Consider the following 25864-nt stretch of genomic DNA (forward strand, 5'->3'; position numbering starts at 1 on the left):
GCTATGTGACTTCCCTGAGCACCACACACTTCAGGGACAGGACATAAGCCATTCAGTCTGCCTCCCCCAGAGCCCTATGGTTGTTTGCTGACTTTTGTCAAAAGTCAAAATCTAATCCTTAAACAGGTGTACAGATGGGATTGAGAAATAAATGCACTTAAGACTTTGCAAAGATTGGTTCTAAGTTGGGAAGGGAGAGGAAGAGAAAGACAGGGAGCCCCATTTCAGACAGCAGCAGCTCACTAACATGGGCAGTTTCTGAAGAAAGCAACCTGGAGTGCGACACCAAGTGCCTATCAGAGAGGTCAATGATCAGGCTCAAGATTTGTGAGGCAGTCATGGGTGACGTGGAAGTTTTTAAGAATCAAAAAAGCAGATAACAATCCTCAAAAGAACAGGGAAGCAGCAAGGGAGGAGAATGTGGCTACATTTGCTCATTTTTGGAAGCCTAGCATTAGCTAACTTTGAAACCTTCCATGTTTGTATGTTATATAGCGCATGGTTCTCCCATATAATTTTGGCATTTACATCAGCACATTAGCAACGGAAACGATTTCCAGAACAGTCCTCATTCTTTTGTTTTCTCTCTGTCACACTTATGATTCATCTCCCAGCCTGAGCTCTACAAATGTAAGTAACTCTGGGAGACCAAATAAAAACATGGAAGACTGCATATCTGTTATGCAGAGGAACCAATGAAGCTGCATCCTCTGCAATTCAACATTCTGTTAGATTTGACACAATCTACTTTTAAATTGTCATTTTCTACCGTCAAGTATATAGAGACGGTTTGTCAAAGTACCTTCCAAAGACACAATCCAAGCCAGCGGTTCTGCAGTTAGCTTTACGTTCAAGAGAATGACAATATCAAATGTAAGTGATGCGCATCATGATGCATAAAAGGAAACAAACTGATTCAGAGCATCTCTTAGGGTTCAATCTATCAATTAATGTCTGCTGAGACTGGATTTATTATATCGAGCACAGATGAAAATTGCGCTGCGATACTACCCCCAAGTTGCAACACATAACTTTATGTACTTATTTGTTTGACCATGTTCTGCCCAAACGCTGTGTAGCTGCCATTTTCAGTGGATACAACGCCTCTTAATGTACATATGAAAATTTTCCATTACCTGGAGATTCAAAACCTCCAACAAGTCTCAGCTATTCTTACGAGACAGCTTCCTTAAATTGCATTAGTGCTCCTGGGAGCCTGTGACACTTTGCTTAGTGGTCATGTAGCACACAAAGGAGCTGTTATGGAGACTGATGTCTTCCCAACAATTATATGGTGTAATTAGTGTTGGATGCTACAACGTAACTATCAAGCTGTCTCCATGGAAACTACCCGAAAACCTATACTTTTAAGGTTTCAGCAACTGGACTTTTTTATAGACCCTTAAAATGCAGTTAAGAGCACACTGATTGCCTTATCTGCTTGTTAAGCTCAACAAAGAAACACATTTTCTTTTCCAAGGTATTTGCTTGGTCCCCGTAGTGACTCACAGGAATCAAATAGATGTGTCAAGAATAAATATACATATTTCATACAGTGAGGACCAACCACAAATCAATAAGGATTTTCACCATTTTTAATTATCTTTATGCATATGTGCATGCGAATCCACATGCATAAGAGTACACAAGGTGCATAGATGGAAGAAGCTGACTTCTACTTTTATGAACTCCTTCTTGGCATACTTGAAAGCTTCAGGATCATGAAAACTCCCTCTCTTAGAGATGCACTTCAAACCACACTGGTGCCATGAAGAACATACCAGCAGAGTCTGGCCCGGTCTAGCACACAGTTCTCCCTCTCTCCCAGGGCTTTGGCTTGCAGCTGCACAGTTTTTCCAGGTTGGGCAGATCTTGAGACAGCCTTGCAAGCAGTGCAGGATCTTTGCCGAATGAAAATGCACCGCGTTTATGGAACTCTAGTGGGAGTTTATGACATTTTTGCATAAAGCTTTATGAAGTCCAAGCCAAGAAAGCAATGTGATTTTCAGCCAAGAATCTCACTGTCGCTTTTGCCTGAGCACTGCAGCATGCAAAGAAGAGACTAGTTCAGTCTACAATATAACCAAGTGGGCAAGTGCCGGAAAACCAGAAACATTCTTGTTCTAGTTATGATATACATACAAATTTTTTAAACAGATTTTTTAATCCAGAACTCTCTCCCATTAGGGCAGAGATGAACAAGGAGAGCTATTTGCTTCAGAAGGTGCCAGTGGCAGGACTCTCTTTAAGTGGCACCTATTTCTGCCAGTAAACAGCCCTCAGCAGAAGCAAGGAACTGACATTCTGGACCAGAATATTTTATAGCACTTGCATGCTAAGCAGCAGTGAGAGAGGAATTAAGAGTTATACAAATAGAAGCACATGCTTTAGCAAAGGCTTTAAGACTGCAAAAATGTGGAAAAAACAGGAATTTATTTTATTTCTCCTGGTTAGTTTGCCCCTGGAATTAAAGCAGATCAAATTCTCACGTGAAACACTATCTGTGAAGAGAGGTGCAGTGAGCATAACCAGGCTAGGAGCCCCAGAAGACTTGCAGTTGTGGCCTCTCCATTTTATGAGAAGGAGGAAAAAGAGAATTTCTGCTTTAATAAAAAACATCAGTACTTTTCCAGTCTTTAAGAGGGATATCATCCATTTTGTCGCACTGACATGAAGATGGATCTAGTCTATCCATTCTCTTCACGACACCATGGGGACCAAAGCAGCAGATACACAGACACAAAATACAAAACCAAAGACTACAGGAGGCATTCTGAATAGCTGTTATATATTTTCGGTGAGGATTAAAACTGCTGGGGTATAAGTACAGTGGGCTACAGTTAGGTAAATAAGACCTACGGGTAAGATACTCTTTCAGACGTTCCTGCAAAAAGTACTTTCACAACGTCTGGCAGCCAGCATTAAACATAGGGTGACCTCGGGCAAACCCTTCTGAAGTTAACAAACAAGGAACCAAAGCAGCTGTCAGGGGATGCTTTTCTGTATCAGGGAGCCTTCAATGCTATTCAGATATCCTAGAGACTACATAATGGCGCATGGGATGGCCACATAGAAAAGAGCCGCATGCTCCTGATCAGATTAATCTAAACTTTCTTCGAATCAATGCATAAGAAAACCAGCGTAAAACTCAATGCAACTTGATTTCAGTTATCCAACTTCATTTCTTCAGAGGGGGGAGGAAGAAACAGAGAATCCCAAATCCACTTTCCACTGACCTTCCCATTTATTCTTCCTCTTTATTACAAGCTGCCTCAATAGGTTCCTGTCAGAAACAAGCTGAATTTCCTACTACAAGTTTATTGGGATAACACTAAACATGACACAGGAGTATGAATTCATGAGTAACCAGTATCTTGCTGAAGACATGTTCTGAAATACCATTTTCCCCTTCTATTCATGATTTGAATTATTTCTGCTGCTTAGCTTTTAGAGACAATACCAGGTTTCATCACCAGATATAGATTGGCAGCCTTAATCTAAACAAACTCACTGACAGCACTGTTAGAGTTCATTAGCGTTCTCACCAGATGCTTCTGTCTGTATATATGAGCATCTCCAGTTTTTCTTTCCAGTACATGACCCGTGATACTAGCACAGCTTTCAAATTAAAACAAGAAATCTCAGTATAGCTTCAAATCCTTGCTCTTCTGGGGATCAAATCTGTGCAAGGCTATGAAAAAGCATTGCATATTTCTTAGGCTTCTTAAAAGCATTTTTAGTTGTTTTACAGATCACTTTAGCAATTTTTTGGCATTTCTCACAAATCTACACAGATATGACTAACACACACACCATTTGTTTTCACAGCAAAAGTGCAGAGAGCATTTGTCACTATAAATATCACACAGGGCTATATATACAGATGAAACCTGTGCTTCGTCTGTCTCAGCACAAAGCGACGCTTTGACACGAAAGCTGTCAGAAATCATTACAGGGAAGAATTTAAAAACCTCATACAATGATTAAGTCGCCATAGCCAAAGTAAGTATCATAAAAACAAGTTATAACACAGCGCCAGTTTTTAAGTGAATGAAAAATTAGAGGCCAGGGAGGCCAAATATGTGGGCTTCACAAAGAATGTCTCTTTGAATCTGCAAAGCAGGCCCGATCAGATCTCACGGTTAGTTTATTGGTCTATCGGCACTTAACAAGAAATGAAGTGGTGGCAACAATCTCAGCCCCAGCTCATCAGTCACATAGGTACAAAGCATCCAAACGGAAAACAGATTTTCTGATTCTCTGCACCTCCCTAGAGGCCGGCGCTGCTGTCTGAGGACTACAGCATTCTCCTTTCTTGGCTCATTTGCAAGATAAACATACTCTGGCCTCAAATGCTGCTCCTTTCCAACTGCTGGTGAAAACTCCAGTCAGTCTGAGAGATTAAGAGGATGATCTAGGGCACTACTCCATCCAAGAAAAATGCTCATGTGGGAACGCAAAGCCGCTGTTGTTTTTTTTCCACTGTATCTCATTCTGCAAGTCCAGATTCAAACAGTTTCTATCTTTATTCTTTATCCACATTAACTTCCTTCCTTTTTTTTTTTTTTTTAAAGGGAGTCACACATTTGGATTTAAACAGATTTTTACAGTACTTAACTTAGTTAAATAGTGCTTTTCTGCACCTCTGATGACTTGAGATGCGATCGAGACAGTTCTCATACCACGAAATATTGGGCTGGATCGGTAGGGATCAGTATGCAGTTTTAATGCTTCCAAACACCTGCAGGAAGCAGCATTAGTGATCAGATAGATAACACTCTTCTTAATTACCCCATATGTGAATTTATGGTTCCTAAATTTATAGCTACAAGATACCTTGTGAAATATTTATAAGAGCTGGTAGATCAGCCCCTACCCTTGTAGGCAAGCTCCAGTTCACGTCCTTGCTTTCTTCCTATCCGTGTCTGTCTCTGCAGTCTCTTTTGATCCCTATTCTAAAACTGATGTATAATGTTTCCAAATTTTTCAAGCATTCACTGACTTTTAACCCCAAATCAGCTGCATTTTACCACTTGGAGCAGCAGTTCCTCCATGCTTCTCATGCTGCCTCAGATGGGTATTACAGAGCCCTAAAAGCATTCTTATATTAAAACACCAGTGAAAGAAATTAGGGAAGCTGCTAGTTTTGATAAAATTATTAGTGCTACAGATGGATCTCATGTCCTTATATACTTATTGCCCTCTTTAAACTCAAGAAAAGACATATAATTTGAGCACTGGATTAGACGCTACAACAGGAAAAGGACTAATTTGCTCTGTTACAAAAACCTTCCTAAGCAAGTTAGTTAAAACATGCATATTAACAAACACAGACTTTTAAGGCTGAGGAATGGATTAAATTATCATAGTTACACAGGGACAAATCTTTAGTTGCTACAAAGGCACATAATTTCATTGACAACAGTGGCTACAATAAACTTTGTCTAATTTATGTGTAGAGTTGGCCAAAATCCCACAAATCTAGAAATTCTTGAACTTCAGGAAAGCTTTGATCCGGTCCAGACTTTGTGGCTCTGATCCACTTCAGCTGGGAAGGACCCAAATCCGCTTAAAATATATTTCACAACACATCTTTGCCTGCATTTTTTTCAGATAGGTCATACATACCACATGTAGAACCATTTCTCCTTATTCGCAATACCTACTAGCAGAGCCAGCTATTCCCATCTCCAACCCAGAATGTTAAAAAAGAAGGAAAAAAAAGGGACGCAAGAGCAAGCTTTAGATCAGTTGACTTGCTACCAAGGAGCAGGAAGAAAGCTAAGGTAGTGAAATCTGCACAGTCAGAATGTTTGGAAGAAATTCAAACTGGTGAGAAACTCTACGTGACTTGTACAGTGTGGAACAGCTTGCAAAGCACAAAACAAGCCATATCACACTCTTCTTGTTATCCCCAGAAAAACCAAAGACTCATTTGACTACAGTTTCTAAACAAGCATGTTATGCAAGTTTACCTTTTTTTTTTTTTAAGGTAACAGCTTCATTCACTGTAGTAGGAAAGCTGTGATCACAAACCACATAGAAAGGTTGTGGTTTTCAGATGACCTAGCTGAGTGTGATGAAACAAAGTAAAATCTAACCAGGGTAAAAAAAGAGTCTGACACGCTCTTCTGACTGCATTTACCACTGATAATTTAACAAATGAGCTGTTAGTAATTTAAATCAAGTACAGCCAGATCCTAGATCTCCAGATTGTAGGATAATTCCAGTAGAAATGGACCTCGGGAGGTCAGACTAGGTTGTTTAGCGCTTTGTCCAGTTGAGTCTTGAAAACCTTGGAAGACAGAGACCGCACAGCCTCCCTGGGCAACCTGTGCCCCTGCCTGACTTGCCCTCAGAGTGAAAAAGTTTTTCCTTATACCCAATCTGAACCTCTTGTTTCATCTTACGCTTGTTATCTTTCACGCACACACCCCATCCCTCCCCATGCACCAGTGTGAAGAGGCTGGATCTGTCTTGAGAATTTCTCCATAGCTACTGGGTGGCTGCTGTTTGTTAGGTGCTCCCAAAGCTGTCGCTCTTACAGGCTGAAGAAGCCTGGTCCAGCAGCCGTTCCTCACAAGGCAAGTGCTCCAGCCCCCCGACTTTCTTGGCAGCCCTCTGCTGAACTCACTCCATTTTATCCAATGTCTTCCTTGTATTGAGGTGCCTAAAACAAGGCTCCCTATTCCAGCTGAGGTCCACCAAGTGCTGAGTAGAGGGGCATGATCACTTCCATGAATTTACTGCCTGTGCTACTGTTAGTACAACCCAGGATACTTTTGGCCTTCCTACCTGCCAGGGCACACTGCTGGCTCATGTTCAGCTTGCCGTCTACCAATATCCTCAGATCCTTTTTATGCAGAGCTGCTTCTAAGCCATCCAGTCCCCCCTGTATTATTGTGAGGGGCTCTTCCTTCCCACCTGCAGGGCATCACATCTCTCCTTGCTGAATTTTCTAAGATTTCTATCAGCCCATTCCTGCAGCCTGTCCAGGTCCCTCTGGAAGGCAACCCTGTCCTTTAGCGTTATGTGAGTGCGCTCCATCACCTCTGATTCTTCAATAAGGATGTTAAACAGGGTGGGTCCCAGGACAGACCCCTGTGCTACTCCAGTTGTCCCAAGCCTCCAGTTAGAGTAGGAATCACTAACCTCTACCTCCAGTTAGAGTAGGAATCACTAACCTCTACCTTCTGAGCTTGATCATCCCACCATTTTTCTACCCATCTAATTGTCTGCCCATCTAGACTGTAATAGTCTAATTTGGGTTTAAGAACACTGTTGGAGATACTGTCAAAAGCCTTGTTAATGTCAAGGCAAATGACATCCACCACTCTCCCCTGCAGATAGCAGTGGGAGTTCTGGTACTGAACCTCAGGGAGCTAGTTTTAACTCTTGGCTCTGGGAAGACACACTGGAAACAATGTCTGGTGCACAGACTCTCAGAAGGAGTATTCTCCAAAACACCTTTGGAAAGTATAGATTTGTATTACTGGGATTTAGCAGGCCAAATTCTTAGCTGCAATAATCAGCCCAGCTCCAATAAACTCAGTCTATATACGGTAATTAATCTCTGCTAACAATCCTGGCATATTATACACCTGGTATTTGTTGCCTCAACTCTACATGCAGGTTGCACAGACAGGCCCTAGAAGCGTCAGTTAGGGAAACCAGAGAGATGCAGAAATTCCTCAGTTCTCCTGGGACAGTCCTGTGTTCCTGTGACAGTATTTCTCTTACCTTTGCAAGGAAACTCCATGCTGCATATTGCCCTGAGGTTGTGCTGCTTTTTAGCTTCACTGTGTGCAACATCAGAAAGAACCCCAACAGTCCACTGCAAGGGATGGGGAAAGTTTGTTAATAAAGTCTCTTAATTTCAACTAAGCAATCTCTTACAGGCATCTTGGTTTTCCTAACGGCAGAACTGAACAGTCACCCTTCAAGCAGCGTTAATCCCATTGGGAGAAAGCAAGCTGTGGACTAAGAGCCTACATTATGTCCAGTACATCTTGGGTTTTGTTCAGTCAGTGACTAGAGTCTGAGTAAGACTTACTTACTCTTATGCCTGGTCTCTAATGCACTTGCATAATTGGAAAAGTAGAGATTATTGGAAACATGAGGTGAAATATTAACTTCAGGCATTGAAATGGCTCCAACTAAAGGCAATGCTAATTTCAACAGGAGCCACACATGTTTGGCAACTAACTCACTTCAACCTCCACAGAGCCTTGAACTGAAAAAATAACCACTGGAAAGTTTCTGCCTGAAGCTTTCAAGCTGTTTAAACTTCACGAAGCCTAAATTCCAATTAGGAAGTCAAATACATCTCTACTGTATAACAAATAGACAGATGACTCAGTAGTGCTGGGAACAGAATACTCCAAAGCTCTCCGCTGACAATTAAGTGAATTTTGATTCTCAAGTCATATAGGACAGTAGTCCCCAGTGCTCCTGTAGCCAAGACTACTCATAAGGAAACTCTGTTCCCCATCTCACTGGACCTCAAAGAGCTTATAAGATTTGGTTCTGGATTTTGTTGCACTTGTGACATAATTACAACCAACTGGTTGTGAACCAGTGAAATAGTGTAAACCAGCAACCAGGGAACAGAAAAGGACTTCAAAATATATAAGGCAAAAAATTACTGTGTGGATGGTTGAGAAGCATGAGAGATTACGAAGTATTGTGGGAAGCTGCATGGGAAAGGAGACAGGACCAACACAGCAGGCAGGCGGTGAGGCAAAAAGTGCCTTGGTGTTCAAAGAAGGTATGCTCTTCTGGATACTGATGCAACGCAGTTGGTGCCCTCTCTGCAATAGCAGGAAGCATGGAAGATTGTGGCTCCCCAGGTCAGGAGTTCCATGCTGGGCTCCAGCACCTCAGCTAAGTGCTGTTCCCTGCTCAGTACATGTGGCAAAGTTGCATCTCAGCCACATGTCAGTACAGGCGGTTTTGACACACCGAACAGTAGGGTAAGATAACTGCCCAGGAGGGTTTCTTACACTGAGCCATAACACGAGAGCCCCAAAGGACTATTTGCTGTGCCTGGAGCCAAGAAAGCAGATGCTGCTTTGATGATAAAAGATAGGCCCAAGCTCAGCTCCCCGTTGCAGAGGATGAAGCGCTGAACAGTAGAGCATTCCGCTCTCAGAAATCAGTGAGTTCATGAAGCAGCATTGCCCAAACTTTTGAAAGTCCAGCAGCTGGCTTAAGTTTGTTCCACATCTTCTGCCCTGCTGCCCTGCCCTGCCCACCTTTTAATCAAAGTGATTTGAAGCTGTTTAGTATAATTCAGAGACAAAAACTGAAACAGCTAATTATAATACCTGAAATATCGATGTTACAACTAACACCGATTTATTTCACTAAATAAATGGAGCACTTTGCACCTTACTACCAATGCTTCAGACATTCTGCACAGGTGGTAGATTTAGCTGCATCAGTTACCCTTACTTTACATTGTATAGGTTTTCCAAATCCTTCATGTCTACAAAGACACTAGATCACAAGATGTAGGAGAGCAACTGAGATGCTTGTTTCTCCATCTAAACTATTCCTTTCCACTTGCTGTAGTGTACAGTGCTATCTACTATACATGTACCGAAGCTGGGGCAATGGAAACAGAAGTGGGAGGCTACGACAGTGGTAAAATTCGAATGAAGTGAAAGAGAAGAATATCTGGGCTACACAGATATCCACTAGTGCCTGCAGACAGACCTCACCTTCAAGAAGAAATAGATTGCACCTACCTACCGTGAAACAACTTATTCATTAATACCTAATTGCAAGTTACTTGTAGTGTGGATAGTCTACCCTTGAAAAAAGCCACTTTTGTACCAAAAAGCTATATACATAGGGAAATAATTTAACAATCATTTTTAATATCCCCTTTTAATGGAAATTATGGATACAATTAAGAAAATCCATAACAATCAGGAAATATTTTTGCCATCAGTTAGCATGAAAACATTTTTTACCCTCTAAAATGAAAATACTTCCATTTGGCAAAAGACTGGAGGAGAAAGACAGGAATAAAATTTTTTGAGATAATTAAGACCTATAGAAAACATACTTACATTGTCCTGTGAGCATTACAGTATTGGGCAGTGAACTTTTGCTACTCAAAATAAAGGAATGCTTGTTAAAGCTTTTCCCTTTTACCCAAAAAAAGCATTCTGCCAAATAACAGGATGTACAGGCAAATAAATCCATGTACATCCATATACTGCTGAAGACTAATACTTTGTAATCACTGCAAACAGCAAGTTTTACAAGGGCTAATCCGACTTGAGAAGCATTTGAGAGATGCTATTTATCAAAGCTTTGCTACATTAGGTAAAAATTATTTTACTGGTGACTGGGAACTCTCCTGATCAGAACACACTCACTCAAATAAACACATGCACTTCCAGTGTATTTGAATCTCAGGCCTTCAAATGCATATCCACAGATACGTATTCTGTGCAGTTTTGCTGGCTTATGGCAGCAGAAACTAGTATAACTAAGGTTCTGCATGGTCCAAAATTTTTAACTGAGAGTCAAGGTTGGAAGTCAACGGGATCTCTTATTTTGAAAACATTCACATGTCCTATTATAGAGAGGTTACCTGGCGCAGCAGCTGCTATGAAACCTGTAGAAGTACAGAAATGGAAAGTCCAAGGCACTGAAGAGATCACCTGAGGGACAAAGCAATATACTCAGTGGAACACAGGGGAAGAAAATTACCCACTGTTACAAGCAGGGGAACAGCAATTATATGAACGTTACTAGTTTAACATCCCTTTGAGCCTTTACAGCTGGCTGACTTTTCATTTATGACGCTTTCCACATTTTTAGTGTGTTTAATGATTTCTCTCTGACCTTGCTTCTAGCCAGTTCCTGCCTTTCGTTGAAAAAGGGATACGCAAGAGTATTCTTTGCTAGTATACAGAAGATCCTGCTTAAGCAACAGTTGCCAGTGGATAGACATGCACGTATCCACTTCTTTTATTACAGAGCTCGTGATAGTTCCTACTGAAGCAACAGGAAACACAGACATATGTTGGCTGCTTCCCCCTCTGGCATTTGAACTCTGTCACACAGAGCAAGTTGAGAGGTTTAACAAAGTTCTCCCAAATCCAAGCAGAGCTCTCGAGTACTTGCATTTCCAGGAACCTGGGCCCTGGTTGTTCTTGGTAGCAACAATTCCCAGGAGTTCTCTGGCCTTCAGGCTCTACAGATTTGGAGGAAGCTCCATCTTTCACTTTTTGAAATGCAGGACTATTTTGCTTAACATGTCTCTCTATCCTGGTAGGGGAATGCTATATAGACAATATGCACCACCAGGCAAAAGGGGGAATTTATATTTATTTAAATGCTTCTTCCTTTCTTCTTGTGACTGAGCAAATGTCTAGTGAAAGCAACAGACGATCATTTTTATCCTTCTAACTATTTAAACACCAGTGTGATAGGAATATTAACCACCATCAAATATTAAATTTCTCTATTTTTAGCCTTTGAATTTTTGCTACTTCAAATCCTGCCATCATCTCAAGTGATGGGATACATCTTATGAAAGTAACAAAATGAAATCTCTGCATAGCATTGAGGGCAATGCAGAGAATGAAACAGTTCTATATGGATTGCTGGGACACTGCTCTGAAGGGGATATTCTCCTAGGGAATCCTTATTCTTTACTATGCACCACCTCAAAAGCTGTTCTCTGTTGTCTGTCCTATGCTGCTTCTTTGCAAAGGGCAGGTAAGAAAGGTATTAGTAAATATCATGCAAATTACACAGCGTTATATACCCTCCTCTCTTCTTCCTACATGATATCATATTATTGGTCATATTCCTGTTGAATTCCAGGGCTAAAATCCTACAGGGTTTGGCCTCTAAAAACACGCATGGAAAGGAAAGGCAATATGGAAACCTAAAAAAGGAACAACTCAATCCACTTTACCTGCTGGATGGGATGCAGAGGCCAACAGCACCACACTAAAATATAAAAAAAAAGATTAATTGTATACTACAGAATTTATGACATGGCGTGAACATTATAAATTGACAGCTTTGTCTTTGTTTTTTCATGATTAAACTTATTCCAGTTAAGTAGAATAACTGAGACATAACTATCAATTTAAAAAAAAAAAAAAAGTTGGTTGGGAAGGAATCTCCAGGGTCACCTCATACAAGCTCTTACCTGAAGCAGGACTATCACCAATATTTGAACATGTCCTCTGTGGGTCTGTCTCAAAAAGCCGGGTCCCAAAAACCTCCCAGCATGGAGATTCCACACCTCTCAGAGTAACTTGTCCCACGGCCACCCTACCCTCCAAGTGAAGATTTTCCTGATGTCCTGTCTTTAAACCACCAAAGCTGCAATTTACAGTCGTTGTTCAGCATTATACCATCTGCCGCTCCTTAGAAGAGTTTGGCTCTGTCACCTCTGCAACTCCCTTTCAAGAAGGTGTAGGCAGTTGTTAGGCTGCACCTTGGTCTCCATTTTGCCAATCTCAACAAGATTAGCTCCTTCAAACTCTCCAATGTCTGTAGCCCTCTGCTAGATCTTCAGATTCTCAGTATCTTCCTTGAACTGAAAGGCCCAAAACTGCATAAATATTCCAGCTGCTGCCTCAGCAATGCTCATAATAACTTCTCTCAATCTGACACCCACAATCCTTCTAATGTAGCCCAATACATGGTTTGCCTTAATTTGCCATGAGCACGCATTACTGCCCCATATAGATCTCAGAATTCACTCTTACCCCCAAGTCCTTTTCAACAGACCCGATGTTAAGCCGGCCGGCGACACCACTGAGACTGAATTTACAGAGAACTGTACTTGTCTCTAGACTTGAGTGTCTCTCTGCCCGAGGACTAATTTAAGCTGTGTGCGTACCATTGTCTGCTTTATAGGGATGTGCATATATTGCATATAAGAGTCAAATATAGCGTCTTATGCACGTGATTGTGCATGCACTGCACATTCATGCCTAAATTGTGAATCAGAGAAAGGACATATGCTGCAGTTAAACAAGTTCAAAAAAAATGCATGAAAATAAAACCAAGTACCAGCCCGAATGATGCATGCTTTTCAGAAAGATACAAGGTGAACAAGAAAATCAGCTATGACCAGTTTTTTCCCTGAAGCATCACTTAAGATTTCTGAGGTCCTACAAAGGCTTCTTCCTCTGAGTTTGCGGTATGGGCTGTACAGTATACCTTTTTCAGTGCTATTGAGTCTTCTGGTAAATTTCTGATTTTTTTCCAAATTTTTTCATTCCATGTTGTTTCCAAAGGTTAGAAGGCTACAGAAACATACTCTGGGGCACTGTAAGATGGGAGAAGCATGCATATCTCCAAGGCAGAGCTACAGCTTCCTCCAATTATCACCAACGTACGTCCATGACAAAGGACAAGACGGAGAAGGAGAAAAGAGCATCTGGAGAGGTTGCTTCTTGATAAGCAGCAAGCGCTGCACTTACACAAGTTAAAAAGACATTCATTAATGTTATGAATGCTAAAGGTAGGCTATTTTCCCTGGCTAATTACCAGCAATTCTTACAGTTCACTAGGCCCAGTAACAGCAGTAAAGCGCCAACCCAGCCAGCGGAGGAATGGAAGCCTACACAATGAAAAGTTATGGTAGAGAAAGAACTGGAGGTGGTTCCCAACACACAAGGTTATGGCTAGAAAACTGAACGCGCTGTACATGAGCTACCTCCAGTACCTGTAGCAGTACAGTGTCATCAGCGTGGTGCTTATATCAGGCCAACTCCCATTTCCAGGGTTAACACAGCTATTGTGTCCAAGCCTGCTTGCTCTCAGCTGGTCCCAGTTCTCTATGTCAGCCACCAGGCTACTGTACTCGGTGGCCTGCCTGCAGCATGCTTTGGTGAATCCCAGTGTCATTCGCTGGTATTCACTGGTATGTGGAGACACCGGTAGCGAAAGGAACTGCAAAGAGCATGGAAATCCTGTGGCCAGGGAAGCCTCGGGGGGAAGCTTATCACTGAAATCAGCCGTGGAAGACAATGGGCTGAAGGAGGATCCATGAGTGACAGGCAGTTGGGTATTTTAGGCTTAACATTTTATACAATGCCTTTGAAAGGCATCAGCTGGTACAGTATGTTCACATTGTCAACATTTATACATGTTTTTTAAAGATGTGGTTGTCACAAAGATATTAAACAAGGCAAAGCAGATCACTTACGGTAGGCAATTCCCCCCCCCCCCCCTCCTCCCCACACACGCGTGCTCTCCCCACATGGGATGCCAAGAGGAATTGACAATAAACAGGCCCAATTCCTCAGTTTCCTGGTAAAGAGAGAAAAGGAAGTGAAGGCCTATTGCTTTTGACTGAATAACAGAGAAAACAGGAGACTGGCAGGGCAAGTGAAACTGTATCAACAGTGATGAGAATTATGACTAAGCCATGTTCCTCCACTTTTGATTTTGCATTATTAATTTTTAAACAAAAAAACAGTGAGATTGGGAAATGCTCAGAAAGAAACTTCCTTCTGCAACCAAGAGGAATTGATAACCCTACCAGACATCCCAGGCCTCAATCCAAAGAAAACACAGAAGGAAAACAAAACCTTGTTTGTGAAGTGTGAGGCAGGTTAAGGCACATGGGTTAGATGGCATTAAAGCTGTACCGTAACTCTGCTCTGAACAGAACATCAGTAGAAAAGACGCGGTGATGCTATAAAACCAGATTAGGGATTCAGGGGTTTCCAGCAGGACAGCCTGGACATCAGGCTGCAGCAAAACCAAAATCCCTGTGCCGGTTTTCTGTGCTCCTCTCTTTTTCTCCTGTACTCAATACTGAGAGCTGGGTCGCCCATGGTCTTCTTTCTGGCTAAAAAGAGTTTTTTTCAGCAAGAACAGCAATTTATGCCTGCAAAGCTGCCCTACTGTGGAAAATCTACTGCAGCTTTTTTAATTCACAGAAGTGACGGATTAGCAGCTCTTCCTGAAGCCGGATGTAGCTGCATAGACTAGAGCCTTTACCTCACACCTTTGTCAGTGCCATTCATTCACTGTTTGAAACTCTCCCACTACAAGTCTTTGTTTTCTCCTCACCAGTGACTGCTAGGCTATCTGGCATGCCTTTGTGAATGAACATCAGACCGTGACAGATATTGGGATGTGCTGAAACTTTCTTCCAGGCTCTCCACAAGAAGTAACATATGTCTACCTGCCTCAACACAGGAGAAAACCCAAGATGAGCCGTGACCCATTATGTGTAAGACACATTATGTATTATCCCTCAACATGCCGGCTAGACACTACTACCACCACCCCCCTTGCCAGCTAGCCGTGGGGGGAGAAATCTGGCTCCCTCCTTGATAAAAAGTGGGGGACTGGAAAGGAATAAAAAAAAAAAGTAAGATTACTGGAAAAACCACTATGAAATAGAACACTAACGCCAAAGTCAGAGTGCAGGGAAACACAAGACTGCAGTAAAAAAGGGCGGTGGGAAAAAGACTGAAGGACTAGAGGGAGGTTCTTGGAAGTACATTTCCCCTCTTCTCTTCCTCCCCCTCCCTGCCCCACATGCTTAAACACAAGGGAGATGGATGAACAGGATGGGGTTGGGCACTGAGAAGCAACATCACCCCTCCCTGCTCTGCATAGCACGGCTCTGCTTTCCCTCCTACACTTGTTCCTGCTCTGGCTCCTTTTTTAAAAGCCATTGAATAATCATGCTGTAAGTGATGAAGTGAGAAGAACACCACACTTTCAACATCAGCAAATATTTCTTCAGATCTGTTTGGTTCTGGAAAGTTCCTGTTCATGTACATTTGCTTAAGACGTTCTTCCCTCCCAAACTGTTCCAGATTTTAAAACAAGAAACAGTGCATGGCATGTAGGGACAGCATATGTTAGGAGACTTTGCTAATTTCAGTTGCATCTCTGGAAGTGTCCAACAGAGCCAATACAGTTAATGTTTCTTTATAATCTAAATATATATTTTTTTAATCTAACATATTGGTACATTCTAACATCCAGTAGCTTGGGGCAGAACTTTTAATCTGTTTTAAACTTTTAATCTCTATCCAGGCAGTCTCTACACTCAGTACAACTGTGCTTTCATACCAAACAGAAACACTTTGAACAGCCTCTGTTGTAACAAACCTACATATTTTCCTGTATTTTCCTATATATTAGGAAAAATTTCTTCACCAAAAACTTATCAAGCACCGGAACAGGCTGCCCAGGGAAGTGGTTGACTTACCATCCCAGGAGGTATTTAAAAAACATGTAAACATGGTACTTAGGAACATGGTTCAGTGGTGGACTTGGCAGTGTTAGGTTTACGGTCAGACTCGATGATCTTAAGGGTCTTTTCCAACCTAAACGATTCTATGATTCTAAACACTATCTAGCTGTGCCCACATAGCTGCTTTCTTTTCCCTGCACAGCCGCATGCCAGCTGTCTGATCTAGGTTAATAATAAGAAGCTATAAAGGCCTATTGATAATAGTGCTAAGAGGAGAAAGTTGCACTCATACCACACTAGCGAGTGCCTTCATAAAGCATAGAATCATGCTTGTAGAGACAAGACCACCAGTACATGTTATACTGTCCTGCTCTGGAGGTGGAAATGGGATCCTGTCATGGCTGACACAGTCCTCAAGAAGCCCAGAGTAGAGGAAGCAGCATATACTTTAATGCCTGCCAAATCACAAACTTTAGTGCTGGGCACTCTCTGACAGAGATAAGCACAGGTTTACAGTAATTCTGACCCAGAACTGCCTGTGAGGAGCTAAGAGTCCATTCAGAGAATGTGCAGAGTAAAATGCCCTCTACTCAGTGCAATTTTAGAATACTTTTGATGGTTTTCTACAGGAATTAAGCTTGTGCAATAAAGCTGTGTGTACATATACATACATAGCTATACATAGCTCTCAAACACGCTGACCCGCTTCATCGAAATTCGGGAAGTGGCAGTCATCTCCAAGATAACTACATGCGCAGAGGTCTCACAAAGAGACAGACCTCACCAGCGCCTTCTGCAGCAGAAAGATTTCAGCCCCATTAGGCACTGGAGGACTTTCATGGCAGTGGCACGTCATGGAGGTCACAAGCAAGGAGAGAGCTTCTGCCAAATTTCACACCCTTTCAAACATCATGCACTATTATGACAAAACAAAAATCAGATGCCACTTATCCCATTGCCTATGGCACTGTTTGTTTTCCCTAAACAAGATGAGATCCAAATGCTATGGACTGCAAGCTTCTCTAACACATAAAACATACATATATAGATAAATATACATACATACATATATAGATAAACAGACATATAGATATCCACAGACCCAAGCCAACAAATAAGCATGCAGGCTTCTACCTCCTCTAAGCCACCTGTTTTCCAGCAATTGCTTTGCACCATCATCTCACAAGCTACGCTGACCTTTAAGCCCCTTAATGGTGAAAATCCTCACAAGCTTTGATAACCCATTTTTGCTTTTAAGCAGATGCTAAAATAGCCATCTTCCAATTTGCAAAATTCCATTGTTGTTTTGTTGGTTTTTTTTAAGAAAAAAGAACAGTTTTAAAATATATACCACTGTACCTCACAGTTTCTTAGCGAGAGTTTCTTCCTTTCAAAAGCCTATAAATCAATAATCATACTTTCCACGTAATGTGGAACTCCTGCTCTCTGCTGGACACAGCTTCACAGACTTCAAAGGGTATCATCAACTAACGCAGCAGGAAGCCAGCCCTGACTTTTCAATCAAAGCTGCAAAATTAAGACCTTCAGCCAAAATCTGAATTTAAAGGCTCAGGCCCAGATGCAGATTTCAACTAAAATGACAACTGAGAGTCATAGCGAGGCAGGTGCCAAATGAAAAATCAATTGATTTTACTGCTTGTTACTCCCTTCAACACAGACAAATAGCTACAGCTTAAGACTTCATGGGTTATTTCTGCACACAGCAGCACATTTGCAAGTTCCACAACTAATTCAAAACACTTTCAATAAACACAACTACCTTCTTTGAGTAAAACTGATTTGCTTTGCACTTCACAGTAGATGGAAAACAGCAACTGACTTAAACAAGAGCCTACTTCAAGCAAACTGATATTCAGATATTGTCAACGCATGGGACCCTGGTGAGTAGACACTACAGTCATACAAACGCAAAACCAGAGGCCTGCATTACTTATTTATGGAAATAGGAGATTTGATTGAACTAAGATAGAAGGAGATACACAGTATTACCATATTGATGATGCTCACAAGATAAATGGGAATCTGTGCTACAGTGGCGTCCCTGATGTGTTCCTACCAAGGATCTTTAACGTGGTCAGACAAGAGTACACATCCATCTAATCAAATGGAGAAGCACAACTTCATTTTTGTTATGCTTATTCCTAACTTCTGCTCTCTCTTTCATTCCTTTTAACCATCCTTTCTTAGAACTTTGTATTCGTACTCCGTAGTGTTCCCATACAACATTAGGTACCATTCCAAGAAAAGAGGTCAACATATACAAGATGTGATTATGGATGGAGGAGAATCTAGTAAAGTCTCTATATGACTTCAAATAAAGCCTCACAAAAATCTAGCGGAAGCCATGCACACCGAATGTTCTCACTTTCTTTGAGGAAAGGACTGACTTTTTTTTTTTTTTTTTTTTAATAAAAAAATGCAGGGGAGCCTGATCAGTGACTTAGGCTCTTTCACTAACTACAAAATAACAAGCCACTTTTATATCTCCAAATCAGACAGACAATTGAAAGTTTGAATTACTCAATCCCATTAACAGCACTCTGAACAATCAGTTACTGCTCATGTTCTTTGCACATTGTACTTTTGTAATCACTACCTCCCCTTCTGGCAATTTTGTACAATTTTTATTTTCTGAAGTGGGGTATTGCCAAGGAGTTACTCTGTAAATATTATTTCTGGAAATGATAGATCACTTGTGCACATGGTGATTAAAAAATTCATAATTAACACCTCGTTACCTCCCCAGATGTATATTGGCATGTCCATCTATAGCCAGAGCCAAAAAAATTCAGCTGCTAAGCAATTCAGATTAGCACTGTTCTTTCAGTGAACGTCCTGCTAAAGAAATATACATTTAAGTAGTGGTAGCTATAAACTTCCTAAACAAGCCACGGTTGAAAATGAAAACATATACCACATAAAACCAGCTACGGTGTATCAAAGGCTTATTTATTTTACCTGAATACATAGTTGATGTACTGTTGCTCCAGATCACTGGGAGAGGAGGGAAAGAAAAAAAGGTGTTCTTTTAGTAATGAGTTAATTTGGTATAACAGATCAGTGTATTAAGTAGTGTTATAACACTGTAATATTACATTATATTAATATTATATAATATAGGACACAATGTTATAACTAGGTAACACTAACATTCTATTACAATTATATACTTTATAACCATAATCTATTAATATTATAATATTATCAATATATTAACCAGCATACTAATTTACACATCATTTGCACATTATTTCTGTTGTTACTATGTCAGCGGGAGCCTCATTTAAAGTGATAATAAAGTGAGACTGACTAAAACCCTTTAAACTGAGATGGAAAAAGGTTTTGAAGTAAATAAGCTTATGCATATTCTACACAGGCATGTATATATAATTAAATACATAATATGCAGTGGCAACATATCCATCTCCATCCATACAGACAACTGCAGATTATAGACACTGCGAACACGTCATGCCACCTGCTTTCAAAACAACTATTGTCTGGCTGAAGTTCTAAAATGCACATGGGATTAGTGCAAGGTTTCAAGGTTTTTAAGGTCCTCAGCCATTCCAGTCCTATGGCAAGTCACCAGCTGCTAAACACTTAGGAGACTGTGTCGCAAAAGGAGATACTGATAGATTCAAACCATGCAGCTTTCAAGGCTAACACAAACTAACATTTCCTCTTAATACCTGTGCCATTAATTAGGGGTTCTTTTTCCAGGACTGAGTCATCATCCTTTCATAACACACTATTTAAAACTACTTCAGTGTTCGAGTTCACAGTATAACTATCAATAACTCCATGCTGTCGTTATCAACAGTAAATAAGGCTCCTCTTGCAAGAGAAGCCATTAATGATTAACCAAGTGGCCCCGCTCACACTGATAATGCAGAGCTCCCTACAGTTTACCTGACTGCTACACAGACGTGTCTCTAACCCTCTTTGATAGCAATCTCTTTCTTTTTAAAAGAGTATGAAAACACATTACCTTAAAGAGCTAGGTTTCCATAACTTGTGAAATACTTTGTAAGCCCCTGTAATTGAAATGACATGTGTAATCGCCATAACATGCAATCATTCTGACAAACAACGGCTTGTTTGGCTGTGCTACCGGCAGACGCAGAACCCCTCTGAATTACAGTTTAGCAACACAGCACAAAGGATGCCTACACCATGAATAAAATGAACCTTTCGCTTCAAATTAATGCTTTTCAAAGTGGTGTCATCTCAGAGTACTATCAAGCTATGTGTTTCTGCTAGTCCTTCTGAAGAAGAGACAATGCCAAGCTCACCGCAACTACAAAGGAGGGTGTGTGTGTGTGTACATGCGTGTGTAAATACATACAGAAAAGTGTCGCAGAATGGGTTCTTCAGTCCACCCCATTTTTTGAGTAACTTCTATGATGTGTTCATCTATGTAGACCCCTACAGCTGTTGGCTGCGAGCCATCTTTCCTGTTTAGAATTCTCTCAGCTGTAGGGTCTCCAGGTTCTTTACGTTCTTGACCTGCCCACCTCTTGGTTAGCTCTCATTTCTATTCTCGGAAAAGCTTTAAGCACTGAAGGAATGAAAAATACAGCTTCAGGCTCTGTTGTTTCAGACCCTTTCTTCAAGGCTTTGTTGTTTGGGTTTTTTTGATTCACAAAGAAAACCAGAACATTAAAAGCAAATCCAGTAGAACACTATGTAATAGATGTCCTCAATTCTGCCTCCGTTAGACAAGCTGAAGGGTAGAACACATGTCCTTTCTTTAATGCTCTGTCTTGATTAACTGTGCGATAAGTTAGTTCATCTGTTTGCTCCTCCTCGTAGCATCTTTATTCTGTGTCAGTTGATAGGAAATCTTATTACACAAAAAGACCGCAACAGTCATATCAACAACTTCCTCTCAAAAACAAGAGAAATGGAAAGAAGCTATATTCTGAGCATAAACATTATGTTGGCAATTCCTACACGTTTCGAGCACACAGAAGAGGCTCCTAAAGACTCTCTAAGCAGTTTTCCACCTCCGTGGCAAAGCACTGCTTTACAAATAAGACCTCTTGGCTTTGAGAAAGCAGTAACATCAGTTACAGCAAACAAGTATTTGAAGTGAAAAATCCTTAGCTTTTTGTTTTATCTAAATGAGCATATGTTTACCATATAACATTTCCTAATGGAAAAAAAATTATACTATTTCTTATTTGTATGTTAACAACATTTTAGAATGGGATCTCTAGATCTCCCTAGACACAAATACATATAAACACATTACCTCTGCCCTGAAACTTTTACAGTATGAATAGACAAAATAAAGAAGGAATCATCCCTAATTTGCAGTCAAGACTTAACATATGAATGAGTCACGCACTAAGTCTATAGGACAGCTAAGAAATAAATACAAGTCCCTTATTATCCAGCCTAATGCACCAAAAGACACAAATCTCCTAGTTAAAAATTACTACTCTTCTTTTCTTCAGGTTTTCTGGGTCTGACTGTTTCTAACTTTTCAAGGAAGATTTATGATCTATCCAAATCATTGTTTAGTTTGAAAAAGACAAAAGAAAACCTGACAGGTTATGCAACTCATTGTTAATTTTTTTTTTCTTTTAAATGCATACGATTGCATAAAAACCCGCAACATTTCAACATCCTTCCTTTGGGAGCATATTCCATGATATTTTAGAATACTTTTGTCAGTTTTTTAAGTAAAATCACTGTGTGCAATAAAACTCCAACTACAAGTTATTGCTTGTTTTTTTCATGTTTCTTCTCCCCTCAGAAAGAAGTGTCTCTTAGTAGGCAACCATCAAAAACTCCCAGAAAAGCTTAGTGCTGATTAAAACTGTATGTGCATTTTCTCATCCACTGTTAACAGACTGCAATACCCAGTTTATTCTGTTGTTTTCAATGTAGAAGCTGGAAAAGGAATGCACTTTCTTATATTTACTGAGCTGCTTCATTCTTTCCAAGTGTTTCTTACATCAAGAATGTTAAATATCTGTAATTTCATAACAAAGCTGATTTCTCCACCATATTTGCTCTTCCCAATTATTTTTTTCCAAAAGAAAATTACTTACCAACACAGATCAAGTGAATTACAGCCCATAAATAACCATTTGGATCAAACTGCAATAAAGCACATTTACATAAATAAAAGCACATTCATGTAAACATAGGTACTGTTATTTCCTTGCAGTTAGCTTCACAAAGCAAGTACAGTGAGTGGGAGCTATGCTACAAAGAAAGAGAAGATGACTAAAGAAGACTAGGAAGACTAAAGTTTTTCCTGTCCTGTTTAGAGACCTGGCATATGCCAGTTTCCCAGGCTCTCGGCTAGTCTTGGCGAGAATAGCTCTGTTTCTTTCAGATATACACACCATTTGAAACAATCTGAGCATATGGATGCCAGTCTGTTTAGTCTTGTATTGGCAGTCAGGGAGGGCAAGAGGATCAGAGGAACATCGCTTGGGTTTTTGTCTTGTCTCCTTTCCCCTCTCAGCCACTGCAGCAGCTAAGCAGTCTCTCTCCCCAAGGCTCCAATTAACCAGAGAGTATCCAAGAGAGTGCTTTAAACAAACATCTGTCTTTTGGCAAGGTAGGCTCTCTTCACAATCAATGCGCAAAAATAAGCATTTTTGAGAGGAATTCACCTGGAATATTTTAGATGTCTGCTTTCCAGGGAGATCAATCATACACCAGAAGTTCCAGCTGGGCACCACAGACTATGAAGGGAGCTAGCGCAAGTGCTAGCTGTAGCTTCTGATGGCTACATTTGCTCAGATGCATCCGGTCAAGTTCCCAGATTCATCTCCCCTGACTTCAGATGTTAACTAAGGTATCTAAAACAAGGAAGCCGCCTTCCTAAGTCTAAGTCTCCAAAAGAGAAAAGCACCTTCAAAGAAACAGATCTTTGCTGGACTGAGCACTCTCTGGAGGTACCTCATTTCTTTCTCCAGTAGCTACAGAAAGCGTGTAGAGGGATTACAAAGCTAATTCAGGAACCTCCTGAAAGTATGTGCAATTAACACAAACCTAAGTGATTTGCCCTAAGCCCTATGAGAAGTTAAACAGTGGTTTCCTCAGCCATCACCTTCACCGAAGCGTTGCCCGTCCACATTGCGCAGAGGTTTTACCACAATGCAAACACATTAAAACCAGCAAGACTACAACATAGCAATAGGCACCATTTTACAATTCCTTCGCAGGAATCCCACCCTAGCTTACAAGTAAAAGCTGCATCCCTTATATAGGTAACAAGATGTCAAACATCGAGGTCTAACTAAAACTGCTTTACAAAGCAGAGCTCACCTGTGCGTCACATAAAGGAAGGCACACGGCTGCTACCAGGAGGAACAGCACACTGTGGAGAAGAGAAGAAAATACAAGCAAGACCAAAAGCTTGTAACCTGGATTTGTACTCTCAGTGAAGTATAAGCAATTCCACTCAATTTCACACTGACATTTCATTTGTTTAATTTTTATTCCATATTTAAGAAGTCATTTCTGCCACCAAAATTAAGCTTAACATCATGCATCCTTCATAACTCTTACACAGCAAAGTTGTACGAGAAGAGAAGTAGCACAAAACATCTCAGCAGTGGTGAAAACAAGCTTTTTGATAGGGGATATTATTCTTCACTTGCCACGTGGCTTCCCTAGGCTGCTTCAGAAAGCCAAAATCAACCAGTTTCTGGATGTGAATGCCTCCCAAAAAGTTCCTTCATTAAAGTGAATGGCCTATTACAACAATTCCAGCAGAGAGGAGACCATTAAAAGTTATGGTGTAACTCCAGAGCACAGAGCAAAAGTGTGAGTGAGTGGTATTACAGCAGAAATGGCTTAAGGACAGCACAAGTCATACCCTAGTCCACTGATTAGAACTAAATAAATTTTTAACCTGTGGCTAAATCAGTATTTATACAGGCTACACTGAATACACTGATGTGTAATTTCTGTGGATTGTTGCTATTAATAATAACACACATTTGCTTTTGCAGCTTATTTTCCTGCTCTCTAGGGGCATAGGAAAAGACAGAATAAAGATGATAAAAAAGCTGGTATCCCTGACAATAATTCAGTGGTGAATACAAGGCCACAGTAAGTCAAATGATAATGGAAACAACAGGAAGAAATAAGGAAGATGGTGCCTATAAATACACTAAATAATAACCCAACATTATCCACTCTAAGTACAGCTACAAGATTACAGAATGTGGAGAAGAGCAAATATGTGTTCTTCAAGGAGATGGGGGGAAAAATAAAACTTTTAACTCGTGACTGGCTGACTTCTGTTTGTCCCTTTCTGTCTGCTTTTTGAAGCCTCAACAACTCGGGCCAATGAGGGTTGGTGGGTTGTGCAGTTTAATAGGAATGATTCTAGCAGAACTGGATATCACTCACCTCTTCTTTCTTAGGAAAGGCATTTTTAGCTATTTTCTATCACATTAATTATCTTTCTCTTACCATTTAGATTACCCACTGGAACTTCAAACCTGATTTCTGTCTCCTTTCCAAAAAACATACTTACAAGCACTGTTTTGTTGTTCAGGAAGACTGGCCTTCTAGCTTTTTTTATTTTTACAAGGAGAAAAATGTATCTATTTAGGCAATCGTTAAAAAAAACCCCAACATTTAAAAAATATTTAATTACTCCTGTGTTGCAATTCAGGCTCACCGCCCACGGGAATGTGCCTTACATTCTTCATTGTTTTGGTGTGCCATTATCTGAAGCAAATACAGAAGCTGGAGCCAAAACAAGTCCAAATCTGAATCTGAGCAGTTTGAAAAGCTTACCTACAGACTTTCAGATGAGAGGTCTGCTGTGAAAAAGAAAGTATGATTAAAAGAATTAAAATTTAAAAATAAAAATGGTGAAATAGTTCTTTCTCCTTCCAAAAACAGGAAAGTGATGACAGCTGGTCTTACTGCACCAAACACATTAAAAATCCAGTAAGCAACATTCAACAGCCCATTATGTTTGAGCTCTGCTTAGCAAATTTAATTTGTAAAAAAGAATTAGGACTACAGATTAGCCTATTTCAACTTGATTTATATTTTCACGTTACTTACCAGCAGTTAAATCTAAAACCACACATGAACTTTATACCTGGTCCTCAAACTTAACTTGAACTATACCAAAACTATGTATTGTATGTACTCAAATATTGAGTATTCTTAACTAATGAGGTACTACCCCAGCCAAATCAGTCTTGGCCTAAACTCATAAGAGTTTCCCAATCCTTTAGTCCAAAATAACTCTCCAGAAGCTTCCCAGCAAGACCCGTGTTTGCATTATCCTTGTCCATAGTGCTTTTGTCCTCCAAGAGAGGAGACACAAACATGTGAGCTAGAAGGAAAATACAAAACACTTCGACAGGGACACTAATCAGAGGACAATGTCACAGGGACATGCCATGGTACGCACTGCTGTGTTGTCCCTTAATCATAACTGTAGTGACCTCTTCAGTTTGTTAGGAGTGGCAAACATGGGCCGTTTATTTGTCTTCTATATACACAACAGAGGTAATGAATGGAAGATCCCTTCCACAGCTAGCCAGAGGCCACCATAGAAACGACTCTGTGATGAATGGTTTCCCACTGTTACCTCCCACAGGAGCTCTCTGGTCAATTAGAAAAGCATTTCATGGCCTA

At 40.6% G+C, this 25864-nt stretch overlaps 1 protein-coding gene across 5 annotated transcripts in view; it reads right to left on the reverse strand.

Moving 5' to 3' along the window:
• The window catches only part of TMEM241 (transmembrane protein 241), a 58108-nt gene that overhangs the window by 18778 nt on the left and 13466 nt on the right, over nt 1–25864 (reverse strand). For 2 of the 5 annotated variants that reach the window (XM_074576830.1, XM_074576834.1), the window contains exons 6-13: nt 25007–25032; nt 23522–23573; nt 22291–22339; nt 20220–20265; nt 19187–19222; nt 11942–11976; nt 10607–10676; nt 7741–7834 (exon numbers count right to left, since the gene is read on the reverse strand). In XM_074576830.1, the coding sequence (XP_074432931.1) occupies nt 7741–7834; nt 10607–10676; nt 11942–11976; nt 19187–19222; nt 20220–20265; nt 22291–22339; nt 23522–23573; nt 25007–25032 (408 nt within the window). Of the gene's footprint in view, nt 1–1577; nt 2042–4561; nt 4742–7740; nt 7835–10606; nt 10677–11941; nt 11977–19186; nt 19223–20219; nt 20266–22290; nt 22340–23521; nt 23574–25006; nt 25033–25864 lie in introns of those variants that run through there. The other 3 variants (XM_074576832.1, XM_074576833.1, XM_074576831.1) reach the window with 3 other exon arrangements.

Source organism: Larus michahellis, chromosome 2, assembly GCF_964199755.1.
Source record: "Larus michahellis chromosome 2, bLarMic1.1, whole genome shotgun sequence".
Taxonomy (NCBI): domain Eukaryota; kingdom Metazoa; phylum Chordata; class Aves; order Charadriiformes; family Laridae; genus Larus; species Larus michahellis.